This window comes from Micropterus dolomieu, linkage group LG10 (assembly GCF_021292245.1).
Source record: "Micropterus dolomieu isolate WLL.071019.BEF.003 ecotype Adirondacks linkage group LG10, ASM2129224v1, whole genome shotgun sequence".
NCBI classification, from domain to species: Eukaryota; Metazoa; Chordata; class Actinopteri; order Centrarchiformes; family Centrarchidae; genus Micropterus; species Micropterus dolomieu.
In genome coordinates, this window is record NC_060159.1 from 4,100,312 (window position 1) to 4,113,756 (window position 13,445).

At 40.6% G+C, this 13,445-nt stretch overlaps 1 protein-coding gene across 1 annotated transcript; it reads right to left on the reverse strand.

Annotated features, from left to right (window-relative positions):
* On the reverse strand, nucleotides 1-4,504 carry si:dkey-63b1.1 (B2 bradykinin receptor). The gene is made up of 2 exons (XM_046060935.1): nucleotides 4,453-4,504; nucleotides 1-2,202 (listed from the first exon to the last, which is right to left on the reverse strand). The coding sequence occupies exon 2, from the start codon at nucleotides 2,194-2,196 to the stop codon at nucleotides 1,102-1,104; it is 1,095 nt and encodes a 364-aa protein (XP_045916891.1). The 5' UTR covers nucleotides 2,197-2,202; nucleotides 4,453-4,504; the 3' UTR covers nucleotides 1-1,101.
* Between the last annotated feature and the right edge of the window lie 8,941 nt (nucleotides 4,505-13,445).

Genomic DNA, 13,445 nt, shown 5'->3' on the forward strand with positions numbered 1-13,445 from the left:
TGACAGTAAAAAACTGTTTAATACAGAAAATGAAGCAGACTAGACCATTTAACTTCTTGTATACAGATACAGATACATACACAGATAGTAGTTTGAGTTATTCCCCCATTGGATACACACTGTAGTAAGATAAATTCAGTGTTTTTGACAAAACATAAATATAATACCACCAGGCTTACCATTTATGTTTCATAGAACAAGTTAAACAGTAGTTCTGTGCTCACTTAAGATACAAAACGCCTTTATTAAAAAAAATACCGACAACTACTAAGAAAACTGGATCTTTATTAAACTGCTTCTCTCTTTCAAGTTTTGAATAGTTAGCCTTCATAATGATGCACTTAGTCATATACAGAAGAAGCTCAGAGACAATGAAAGTCTTTATAGATTCATCTTCAGCACTCAACAGTTGTTATTTAGCACTAATTACATCATAAAAAATACTTGTCTGTTAAAGTTGATAATATTTCTCAGCAAATCAACAAAATCATGACAAAGGCAATAAGACAAGGTAAAGGAAAGGAGGGTGCAGAAACACAGACAAGATAAAATAAGTCCCTTGGCATTACTGAGACAAATGGCCTCCAGCAACTGCCACTCAACAGGAATCATCTGGAACATTCCAGATCAATGCATACCTTGTTGGGTCACAAGAAGCTTTGGTTAAAGCTGCACTAATCAGCATTTTAGATAGATAGGGTTTGAAAACCTGCTAGCTACTCTTTCTCTCCAAGTAATTGGCTGAATATACATTTATACATATTCTGGATAACTGTACAACAACTGTTCTAGGCTGTTCTGTCCAACTGCATCAAGCAAAGAGCTCCACGGCACTGTTCCAGGGGTCAGGATTGCAGGGTCTTGTTGTGTGTGTTTTTACGGCTTGTTCTGCTGCCCCTCAAGTGGCCAAAAACTGTTTAATACAGAAAATGAGGCAGACTTCCAGTTTTGCCACTCCCACTTCTGGCAAAAATCCACATACTGATACAAAAAAACAGATACTAATACTTAGAACAGCTTTAAAATGAATCACTGCAGGCAACTACTATTTCAGACCTTCTATTAAGTGATCACAGTACAGTGCTCTTTCTCAGCTACTGGTCATGGTGCAGTTTGTTTTAATCCAGAGTTTTCAAGTTTTTCAATTCCTACACGCTGTGTTTCATTGAGTCTATTAATTGAGGTGAAGCTCACCGTCAGGTAGGTAATGTCTTTTGACCAGGGGTTCAAAGTTTTTCCAAACACCTCTTTTACCCTTTTCCTGAAATGCTTCCCTACAATGACAAACAGGAAGGGGTTAATAGCACTGTTGCTGTACGCCAGATATGTGGACAGCTGTATTCCAATGTCCAGGACATGACCCCAAAGGCATCCAGGTGTGACCTGGAAGTAATCCAGAGTGTCAAGGAACAGCATCACCTGGTGCGGTGTCCAGCAGAAGATGAAGACAGTCAGTACGGCCAGGACTAAGTAGGTGGCCTTTCTCTCCGCCCTCACCCCGGGGATTCCTCTGGTCCTCCGGTCGTTCAGTGCAATCACAATGTGACGGGTGCAGTAAGCCACCACCAGGACAGGGATTAGGAAGCCCAACACGTTCTTGGTGATGTTGTGGTGCAACCTCCACACTGGATGGGGGTAGGCCAAAATGCAGGCATTCACACTGGGATCCTCGACGTACGACACTGTGCGGAAGAGCAGGATGGGCATAGTGAAGAGGAAGCCCAGGCTCCAGATCCCCAGGCAGATACGCTTAGCCCAGGAGGCTCTCCTCAGACGGCTGGGGCTCAAGGGCTTCACAAGAGCGAGGTAGCGGTCCACGCTGACCAGCATGAGGAACAGAATACTGCAGATGTAGTTCATAGAGATGGCCATGTTCACTAGCTTACAGAGGACCTCTCCAAAGTCCCACTGGTAGCCTCGGGCGATAGTGATAGCCCAGAAGGGAAGGCAGGACATCATGACCAGGTCAGCAGCTGCCAGGTTCCCCAGGTAGACATCGGCCACAGTGCAGGGCTTTCTCTGTAGGCAGAACACACAGAGAACGAGGCCATTTCCCACCACCCCCACAACACTGATCATACCCAGGAAGGCTGGCTGCAGGGAGGATAGCCACAGCCAGGCTTCAGTATAGTTATAGCAGGGCTCCAGCTTTGGGTCCACAGTCGCGACCGACCAGTCTGATACATTCACAACCATTGGATACTGTGAATGACAAGCAAACAAGCAAGCAAACTTTATATAAAATACTGTAGCACTTTTCAAAACAGAAGTTACAATGCATTTTACAGGAAGAAGAAAGAGGTACATACAAGACATAGAACATATATAAAATGACAAGGATAACAACAACTGAGGATTGTTGAGGACAAATCCAAATTTTAGGTTTTTACAGCTAGCCTATGATGAAACTTTGGAGACCTGTAAAGCTTCTGTTGATGTTTTACATTTAGTCTAACTTTAACCAAAAGACTTTTACTATGAACCAAAAGTTACAACATCCAGAGAAAGTCAAAGGGAAAAAATACGTTTAAGATGCTCTTAAAGATGTGCACTAATTTGTCTTCCCTCAGAATCTTTTTGGAGGTTGCTCCAAAGTCGAGGCACAAGAACAGCAAAAGCACCATCCCCTTTGGTTTTCAGCCTGGACTCTGGAATGGCCATATGTAAGCGACTGAAGACCTGAAGCTCCCCTTAGTGGTCAGAAGGCTCAACAACTCTTCAATGTTTTTTCTGTTGGTATGGTACTTTTCACACATGTGGTAAGATTTTACCACTCTAAGTTCAAAAAACAATTTCAACAACTAATCAAAAAAGACCTTGAACATCAGACATTGACTGAGGACTAAAAACAAATAGAAAGACATGTTTTTCAGTTAAGTACATTATGTTCATACAAAGTACATGCATGACTTTGGAAAAGATTTTCTTCTCTATTGTTAAAATAGCTTCATTGCTGTGGTCATTGTTCCTAATGGATCATCACTGAAACATTTGCTTAATATACAGTACATGTATGTATTGTTTTTTATTTTGCCAGATTCAAAACGTCAGAATCCCTAAGGTGTGAGAGTTTCATGTGAGTAGGATTCAAACCTACAACCTTAGCATGTACAATACAATACTATAAAGTACACTCCGTGATTACCATCCATAATTCAAGTCAATTGGTAACCATAAAAGGGGGGCTTAAACAATATTAGTTCCTTTAAAAATGGAGCATAACAGACAGTAAGGCAGTGGAGCTTTAGACAGTCTCAGAGAAGTGAGACCCCCGTTTGAGAGCACAGGCTCAGAGTTAGATTTCATTAGAAAAACCAATATGTTGCAATAGCTGTTTTTTTTACTTGCATCAAGGATTGGAGAAGATGTCTTCATTGATCACACTGTTGATTATGGGATAGAAATTATGGAAACTATTTTTGTTGACTGTGATGGGTAATGTACAGTTCCATTTCTGACTAATGTGGGAACAGTGAAATTAACCTTTAGCGCTTCAAGGAGTCATTTAGAAACATGCGTCTTACATTGTTTTATCTTGGATTAAGTGATTTTTACAATGATTTAACTGAAAGAGTTGTTTAGATGACTTAACAAATACTCGTACTCGTATTTCACCAGAAACTTGGTGGTTGAATCATAGATCTTGTGGTGAAAGATGTCTACAAACCAAATGAAAGCAAAATCAGTTGTTTTGAACGCAAGTCTTGAACTTGAACACTACGCCATACTATTGATACAAGTACCATAGTGACAGAAAAAAAACTAAACCATAGATAGGTGCCTCACCATGTAGTGATTTGTATGTCAAAAGTAACATGTTAAAATCCTGAGTGGCAGGGAGTCAATGCAAAGAAGCCTAATCTGTAGCAGGCTAATATGTGACTGTTAAGTTTTTGTTAAAAGCCTCGCTACATATTTCTGGTCCAGTTGGAGTTGAGATAGAGATGATTTGTTGTGGCAGGTGAACATGATGTTACAGTAATTGAGGTGTGATGTACTAACAGCATGGAGAACTGTTTTCCAAATCTTAAGGGTTCTGATTTTTGTTATGTTCTTTAGTTGGCTATCTCTCAATCTTATCAATCTCAAAGAACTGTTATTGCATAAATTTGGAAGAACACACTTCTAACATGGTAAAGGATGCTATCTCAACATAAAATACTGCGATGAATACCACTGCTTCTCTTAGAGCTTATTAGAAACACACCATTGCAGAGTGGCTCAGCAGTCTACTTACTCTCTTTTCTCATGTAAGTGTAAAATAAATTCTGACTGTTTTTTTGACTGCTCACATATTTGGTTGAGACCGTCTAACACACGAAATGGCCTAATCACAATACACTCCTTATTGCAGCTATGCAGAAATAAAAGGTCAGAAACTACCAAGAAATACACTTTTTTTTACACTTTTCTTTCTATCTGCTCTGTGGAAATCTTCTGAAAATCGCTTACCTTATCTCTGTGGCTCTGCTTTTTCCATCCAGATATGCTTCATGTTCATTCCCAGCAGATAATCGTCATGGTGATCTAGCCTACACTGGAGTGAGCGCTGGGAGACTGATCACTTTTATACGTGCAGACCCATAAGAGATCATCACTGTGTCGTCACTCACAGCTTCCGTCTGTTTTTCCCCCACAGCTTGTGCGCTGTGTTCTGGCTCACCAAAATGGTATTCACTGTCCAGCAGCATTATACTTTCCCTTTATTCCCTGACTCAGTGACTGGTAACAATGTGTTAGGGTTTTGTTTCACATAGATGTATTTCTGTATTAGAACCATCAGCTACGCATGCACTTACAATGTGAGACTGAATGCCTCTGTGATCAATTTCAACAGGAGAGGAAACTTTGAAGTGAGAAAAATAAATGACCCTCTGCATTCCCTCAACAGCTGCTGAGGAGAGAGAAGAGATATGGGGTACATCCCAAATCCCCTGTTTGACGATTCCTTGCTCAAATCAGTGTCGTTATCGAGCAAGGGTACATGGGACCAACTACAGATGTCTTTTACCAGACAGACACACCTCTTTATTAGAATTTATTATTAGTGGAAATCTGGAAATGATTGGACGCTGCAGCACAAGTTTTGCACCGAAGTGGCCAGACAAATAACAGAGCCGACTTTAGAGTTTAATCCCAAGTTTAAGATTTAGATTTTTGGATTCATAGTGTAGTTAAAATTATTCGGTCTGGATTGTTAAAAGGTATCATCTCATTATTGAATCAATTCATTTTAAAACAAGCCAGAATATAGTTTTTTTGTGGATTTTTATAAAGGCAAACTCTCAATCTCCTCAGAAATCATTCAAATCTCTGATAGTACCACACTTTTTCACTCCGCACACTCCCATGAGGTGTGCCACTTTCAGCACATGCACACAGGGAAGAAGAGTCAAAAATCCACAAATGAGATTTTGTGACAATGTAGGTGAGAACTTGCCATATTGCTTACTAATTTAACCATGCTTGTCAATTATTTGCTTTAGCCATAGCTCCATCATTAGCCTATATCTTGCAGATACTACTGTGCCGGGTTTTTATGTGTATTATGTTTGGTTACAGGTCACATACCATCGACCTTTCTGGGTAGAACACAGACAAGTATTGTGTTCCATAAGGTAATCATTTTCTTTCTTCCCTACTTACCATACCCACCCTGTGTTCCAGGGACAAAAGACGAGGCAGTCTATCTTCTGCCGATCAGACTTTGAATTCCATACGAATATGCTGAAAAGCTGGACGTCCGAGTATTCCACCAGCACCTAAACTGTTTTCATTTGTTGACAGGCAAGTTCTCTACAAAACTGACAAAGAATGTTGTATTAGAGGACTAGATATCTTTAGTGAAGTTCCTGCTTTAATGAAGCCTATCTTCTTTTACTATATTGTAGTTTTTCATGTCGAAAACATTTGCGTTCACTTTTACAATCACCACACACAAAACAGGATTCTAACTTTGTAACAACTATTTACATGTTGTGATACTCAGAAAACATAAACAAAAAGAAATGGATTCAAATAGGGCAGAACAAATAGAGGAACAAATAGAGCTGTCTTCCAATTCTATGCTACATCCTAATGTTACTTGTATAAAGTGATTTATTTACTGCTTAGGAATAGTAGCATAAATACAATTAGTATCATTTTCTAATTTAAACATTATTTCTAATTTTCAGATGTCATCAGAAAGCTTCAGCGGTCATGATAATAATAACAGACCAAAGAAGGGTTCAGTTTGGCTCCAAATCAGAATGTGTCAAAAGTTCCACAGTCTGATATAAACTCTCTTGCAAAATATGCTTGCTTTGTAATAATAACATTTACTGAAACTGAGATCCAACCGGCCAATAAACCTATGAGTGACTTCATACAGGAATGCATCATGTTTGAGTGGAGTCCAAGTATTCAGCCAGTCAGTGTTAAAAACTCAGTGTTACTATGAAGCCAGTGGACCCATGTTCGGACGTTTGTTTCTTTTCCCAGTTTATTTAAAACGTTTCATTGCCTGTATGAAAATAAACCAGTTACAGCTCCTACCTGTCGGCCATCAAATAGCAAAAAAGATCATGTGTTCCAAAATAGCACTTCTGCTCTGCAGATAAAGGTGAGAGACGGCAGGCACAGCTCCCAGGTATTGTGCAATAATCAAGAGGGTACCAAGCGATATTTCTAGCAACAAATCAGCTGAATTTTGGACTTAAAACGACAAAAATGGCAAAAGTAAGTGGTTTTGACGATCGCTTGCTGCCCCTGGCACCGGGGGCGTGGTTGTTCAACAAGACTTCAAGACTTAAATAGAAAATAAAAACAAGATAAAACAGGACAGTATAAGTTACAGTGCATGTAAGAAAATAATAATAATAAGTAAATTTGATTTAATAAAAGGCAGCAGCAAAAAGAAAAGTCTTGATTTAAAAGAACTGAGAGTTTCAGTCAATCAAAAGTTTGGCTGTCTGGCTCGGCTCCCCCACCAAGACGTTCTGATACAATGCCTGCATTACTGCTCATGCTGCTCCTGTCCACCTGTCCATCTTCACTTTACCTTCACTCGCGAACAAGACCTCGAGATGCTTGAACTCCTCCACTATGGCCAGCAACTCACTCCCAACCATGTGGGAGCAATTTACACTTTTCCACACGAGAACGGTGGCCTTGGACTCAGAGACCAGGAGGTGCTGTTTCTCATCCTGACTGCTTCACACTTGACTGCCCCAGTGTGTTCTGAAAGTCACGGTCTGATGAAGCCAACAGAAACACATCACAAACCAGACACGTTCCTGCTCCTTGAGATGCAAGAAGCATTATAGATGGATGCACACTAATTGCACACATGACTGGATGTGATTCGCTGCGTGACAGACAGAATGTGTCTTCAGATGTAGCTGTCTGATAAAATGTCGGGGATTCAGTGAGACATTGTTACTGTGTATGGGTAAACAATGCTCAAAAGCAGCAGAACCATTCATTCATTTATTGGTCAGGAAATTTTATAATGGTGTTCCTTGACTTCACACCTCTCTATTGCTGCTCTCAGCATAAATCAGATATCTACAGTAAACCCCACAAGGCCTGTACTTTCACAGCATTGATGTAACAGTTAAGCCAACATTTTAGTCTTTCTTTGTTTGGAAATTTTGAACAGGAGGGAAATTAAAATTTCTTTGGGCTTGTTAAAATATAAGAAAATGCAATTTTATTTTCCAGTGAACTAATGAGGTCTCCACCAGAACTTAGACTCCTCTGACTCTCTTCTGACATGAAGGTTATTCTTAGTGCCGATGTCTTGTCTTATGCACATCTCTAATACCAGGAGAACAAATGAAACTGAGAATAAAAAGGTTTGTCTGCGCACATCACCAACTCACACATGAGGAGGGAGGGGTGATAAGCATGATGATCACTGTCTCCACAGTCATATCCTGCCTGTGTTACACAACTAGTCCCACACTCACCTTAACACACTGCAATCCTGGACTAAAAAGATTAACAAAGAAACCAGAGTAAAACTTAACTCAGGGCTTTCCTTAGGTAAGGTAAAATCTCTGTCATAAATACATTGGCAATTTAAGCATATAAATTCCAAAGTACACAAAAACATCTAGGTTGTCTCATGAAGTTATTACAGCATTACATTTCGCTGTATAAGACGCCATGGTAAAAGACTTGGTAAAGTACAACATTCCGGGAGAGGCTCTCTTAGCGGGCAAACACAGAGTGCTTCCTATCAGCAGATAACTCCTGATCACTCCCTCCAGCTGGGAGAGCAATGCACGGGAGTTCACACAGGCAGCATGAAAAACCAGAGCATCCATCACAGTAAACAGATCTTCTTCTGCTTTCCAGGCGTTTGGCTCAGTAGCTGTGCTGAGTGCACTTCCAGCGGACAATTTAGATAAACTGCTGCTGTTTTGTTGCCTGTGTGGTCAGGGGCTCCACTCTCTGCTGAGAGAGCCACACTCCTATCCTGTTCAATTACACTCTCAAATAGATAATGAGTGTATTGTGAAGCCCAACCTTGATAGGTGTGTCACAACTTCCACCATCTGTAGCACTGTATCATCCCTGAAAAATGCCAGTGTTGGGACCTCATGTTAAGAGACAAAGAAAGTGCCTACATGTGATACCAGTAGCATTAACAAAGCGGCCTGCATGTAAACCAAAAAGTCTGAACAAAGCAACTGTTCCAAAATTCATCCGGTCCGTTAAATCGTACCTGAGTGTGACTTCTAGGGGAATTCAAATTCCTACTGGCCGAGCATGTGCATGTGCATGTGCCCCCTTTGGTGCGGCCAGGAAATAACCCATTTTCAGCTCTGAACTTTATTTCCCTAGTTGAAGGTAGTGACTCGCTTTCTTTTGTTTTCACTTTTGTTTTGTGCATGCCAAACACAGTTTTCGATCCCGAAGGAGAATAATATACACAACATAACGACTCATCCATTTTCTTCATCATCATAATCGTCATTATTTTCAGCCCCACTCTTTTCCCACAAAGTTGACTCAATCAATAACACAATCTCCCCCATTAATCTGTTCCGCAGCTCGATATTGGACTTCGTCACAAATAGACTCCAGACATGTCAGATTGGCAGTCACACCTCCTCCGTTCTAGTGCTCAACGTCGGAGCCCCTCAGGGCTGTGTGCTCAGCCCCTTCCAGTTCATGCTGTACACCCTTACCATGGACAGAACTCTGTTGTGAAGTTGGAAAAATTATGAGATTCATACTGGGAGGAAATCAACCTACTCAACGTCAGCAAATCTAAGGAGCTGATCGTTGATTTCAGGAAAAAGGAGATAAAGACACACACTCCTGTCTACATCAGTGGAGCTGAGGTGGAGCAGGTGAACAGTTTCAGGTTCCTGGGAATCAGCATCACAGAGGACATGGTCATCTCATATCTCCACGCTGGTGAAGAGAGCTCGGAAACATCTGTATTTCTTTTGGCAGTGTTTCCCAAACATCTCCTGATCTCCCGGTCATTGGCCCAGCTTGATATAGACACTTGTTTGATTAAGTAACAGTAAGTCTCGACAAATGTTTGATTCAACAGCTATCTTGATGTTACGTTTGATCCTACCCTTCTTTTGATTGGCACATTAAAGAAATCACCAAGCATCCAGACATTTTAATCAGACATGCTAAATGCTAATACTAAGTCTTCAAAAATGTATAAAATGTTGCAGCTAGAATTTTAAGTAACATAAGAAAATTTGACCATATGTTTGTTACACTGATTAAATCAAACAAAAATATAAAATGCACTATAGAAGAAGAAGAAGGTCTTTCCTCTCTTACTCACTGATGACAAAAGATTTTGGAAGCAGATAAGCAGAAGCAGACCTACAGCAGCTAATGCCTTTTTCGATAATCATCGGAGGAATGTTTTTCTCTACTCCCCAGACAGTGCCAGTAACTCATTAGACTCTGTGAGCCGGCCAGACATCCCCTCTATTTCAAGGGGGTGAGCTGGCAGGTATGATGATACACAGCAAGGTCAATAGTCCCTCTGAGTGGAAACTCACACAATGAACAAATCCATATGTAATGATTCATGTGAGTAAATGTAACTGTAATAGGTTTAAACCACAAAGAAACATTATTATACAATGATGTTAAAGCATATTTTTAAGACCTTTTAAATTGTTTTTAACTGGTCACTCAACACACTGTCATCACATTTGGATCAGATATTCCTGTTCCCCTCAGGATAAATTGTATTGACTTTGTCCCTTAAAAAAAGCAATCAAAGCAATTTAGGCCAGGAGATGGCCATGGATTGTATTATTATGCACATGAAAAGTGAAAAAACAAAATATGATACATACAGAGCTACCAGTAGTCTGTTATGTAACATTCAAAGGAAAATTACTCTAAATTTTAACCTTGATTTTACTTTATGGCAGTGGATCACTATAACCAACCTTGTATGTATCTATGGGATCCTGGAATTAGAACATTTCATAAAAAAAAATAACAAAGCAGGATTTCTGCTTGTTCTCTGTAGCAGGGGCTGGTCAGGGAGTCTGAAAAGGATAAAGTTCTAATTTTGGCCTCTCATTTCCCTGATTGTATTGTCCTGGCACATATTATGATTAATTGCCTTCCTGACAGTAGATTATACCCCAGCCCTCCATGTCTCTATTTGGCCCTGCTTCACACTGTTGCGATCTTTGTTTACTCAGACACATTCTCCCAGACCATATGAGGACTTCCTGCTGTCTGCTCAATTCAGAGGCTGCACAGAGGAACAGAACAGCCAACGCGTCACAGTTTGTATAACCACATATTCACTCGGAAGCCATAAATCCTTCTTATCCATATAATTTAGACAGGAAACAGAGAACTGTCATGACTTTGTTTTCTTGATATTTTTATTCTGTCGGCATTGAGACAGTGTACCTCTGTTACATTACATTCGTTTTGCTGAGACCTTTATCCAAAGCAATTGTTACTTATAACAGCTTTTGTGTTGGATGGTGGTTGACCTGGTTGTCTGGAGGAGAGAGCCTGAGTCAAACAGGAATGCAAAGGGTGACCTTTTCTATTTCTTTTAACTTCCACTAAACCGGATTATTTTCTATTAATCATAGTTGAAATATAAATCATCATTTGTCATGTTTAAACAGAGTGCAGTGTCAGAAAACTGAAAGTAGACCCAGGTGCAGACATAGAAGAGGAGTTTGTGGTTCAGGGGGTTTATTCAAACTAAAATAACATACCATCAATGAAACAAAATCCAAACAAGGCAGATGAGCCAAAAGAAATAATCCAACAATCCAAACAAAGGTAAATCCAAAAACACAGAACCAAGACATGGAGAACAGGGTAATCCAGAGGGCTGTTTCACAAAATGAAGATAGCGGATTAAGCCAGGATTTTCCAGATATCCTGGCTGAATTAAGCCCTGATACGGTTTCACGAAAGCAGTAGCTCATAAGTTACCATGGCGATTTATTCTGTGCAGCGAGCCTGCTCCTGATGTACGCCACAGCAACAGTGATCCTAGAGATGCTTGGCTATAAGATGAACACCACAAGCCACAAAGAGCATTACCCCCAATGGAGGAGAAGGCTAGAGGTCAAGATCAAGGCAACATGAAGAGAGGTTAGTCAGCTCTCAGAGCTACAGAAAGGTGCAAGGAAGGGGCTACCTAAGAAATACAACAAGCTGTCGATACCTGAGGCTCTGGAGACTGCCAAACAAAGACTCACCGCTCTGGCTACCCGCCTAAAGAGATACAAGGGAGAAGCAGAAGCCAGGAGAATAAACCGGATGTTCTCCACCGAACTATCCAAAGTGTACTCTCAGTGACTGGGTAAGAAGTCTGACAGGTAAGGATTAAAAAAGGTGGACCTTGCCATTAGGCCCACATGAGAAGAGGTTATATAACAAATGTAATACGGAGACTGATCAGTTGCTCCTAGGGTCAGCTAGGACTCACATGTGCTCTGCATTGGATTAAACTTACATTGCATGGAACTCTATTGGACTCAAGTGTTTTATTGAATGGAAATTTAAAGTGTTTGAGAGGACCTGTAGACACCTGGCTCAGTTGAGTGTTTCTCTCCAACAACCCTTGAGAGCCTCTCCAAAAGAGATGATATGTGTTCCTGTAAATATGAGCAGCCAACTGGGTGTGATGACCCCTCCCAGCCATTAGGTGTCCTGTGTCTTTTTGTCTCTATCTCTTGTCTTGCAGGTTGTGGGTCTGGCAGGAGGTTCGTCAGCTGCGTGAGCTACGCCTGGGCCCTGTGTGGTTGGAGCTATAAAGCTCACCACCTTCCTTCTGTCTTGGGTGCTCTCATCTCAGGTGCAGAGTTGGTTGTGTTGCTACTAACATTTCCAAACATGTGTAGTACATGACTGACTTCTGTGTTATTTTTGTTCTTTAACATTATTTTGTAAAATAAACTGTTCATGTGGCTAAACTGCACAGGTGTATCAACACTGCGAGCAAACCTGGAAACTTAGCTACTGATGTCAAGTCTAAGATCAATATATTTGCTATCAAGTAAACTGTCTAGGATTGATAACAGTGACTGTCAACAAATCTGCACAGAACGTAAAAATGTGAACTCATGGTGGGTATTGGACAATTTGCACTTTTGCTTGATGGTGATGGACACTATAGAACACACACATTGTGTGTACTAATGCTGATACTGATAGGGACAAGACAACATTTTAATTGAAGATTTGACTTTGAAATCTGATATGACTCCCTTAAGTCATGCGATCATCTTTTAGTTTTTGATCCTTAACATGGCTTCAGGAAATGTAAACCTCCAAAGTTTTTGGCAACACAATGTTCTCCATTGTTCAGAAATTTGAGACCACCTTGCAACTAGACAGAAGGTGTTTCTCAAAAAAAATGCAGGCGGCCTCTGTGCTGGGGGTATTGTGCAATACCAGCAAGAACACATTGTCTCAAACCGTCAGCAGCGTTTTGTGTGCTCGTGACATTGCAAGTTCATTCTTCTAAGACCGACTAGCAAGTCCATTCTTTGCATTCTTGGTTTTGAGAAACACCTCTAGTATGAGAGACTAGATGTGCATAAAGCAAGCAGGAAAACGCCAATGTCAAGCTCTGGAGCAAAAGGTTGTTGCAGTTCTGTGGCTGATGACTGAGGTTCAAAGTTACTTAGTAGAGGGAATGAATTCTGGTCACCACTCTACATTATGAATGTTTACAGTACATTCAAGTAAAGCCCTTCCCATGGAGGAAGTCTGGTGATGTTACTATAGGTGGTGTTTGTTCTGAGAACTGTTTGCTAATGACGGGTGAACAAAAAGATCCTCTCATCACTACAAATTCTGCTGCACCTAGCTTTTTGTTCCTTCTGTGTTGTCGCAAAATTTCAGAGCAATAAAGACACAGACTCCATGTTACCACAAAATTCATTCCTTTCCAGGATTGGGCAAGTTACTATTATCAGGTATTA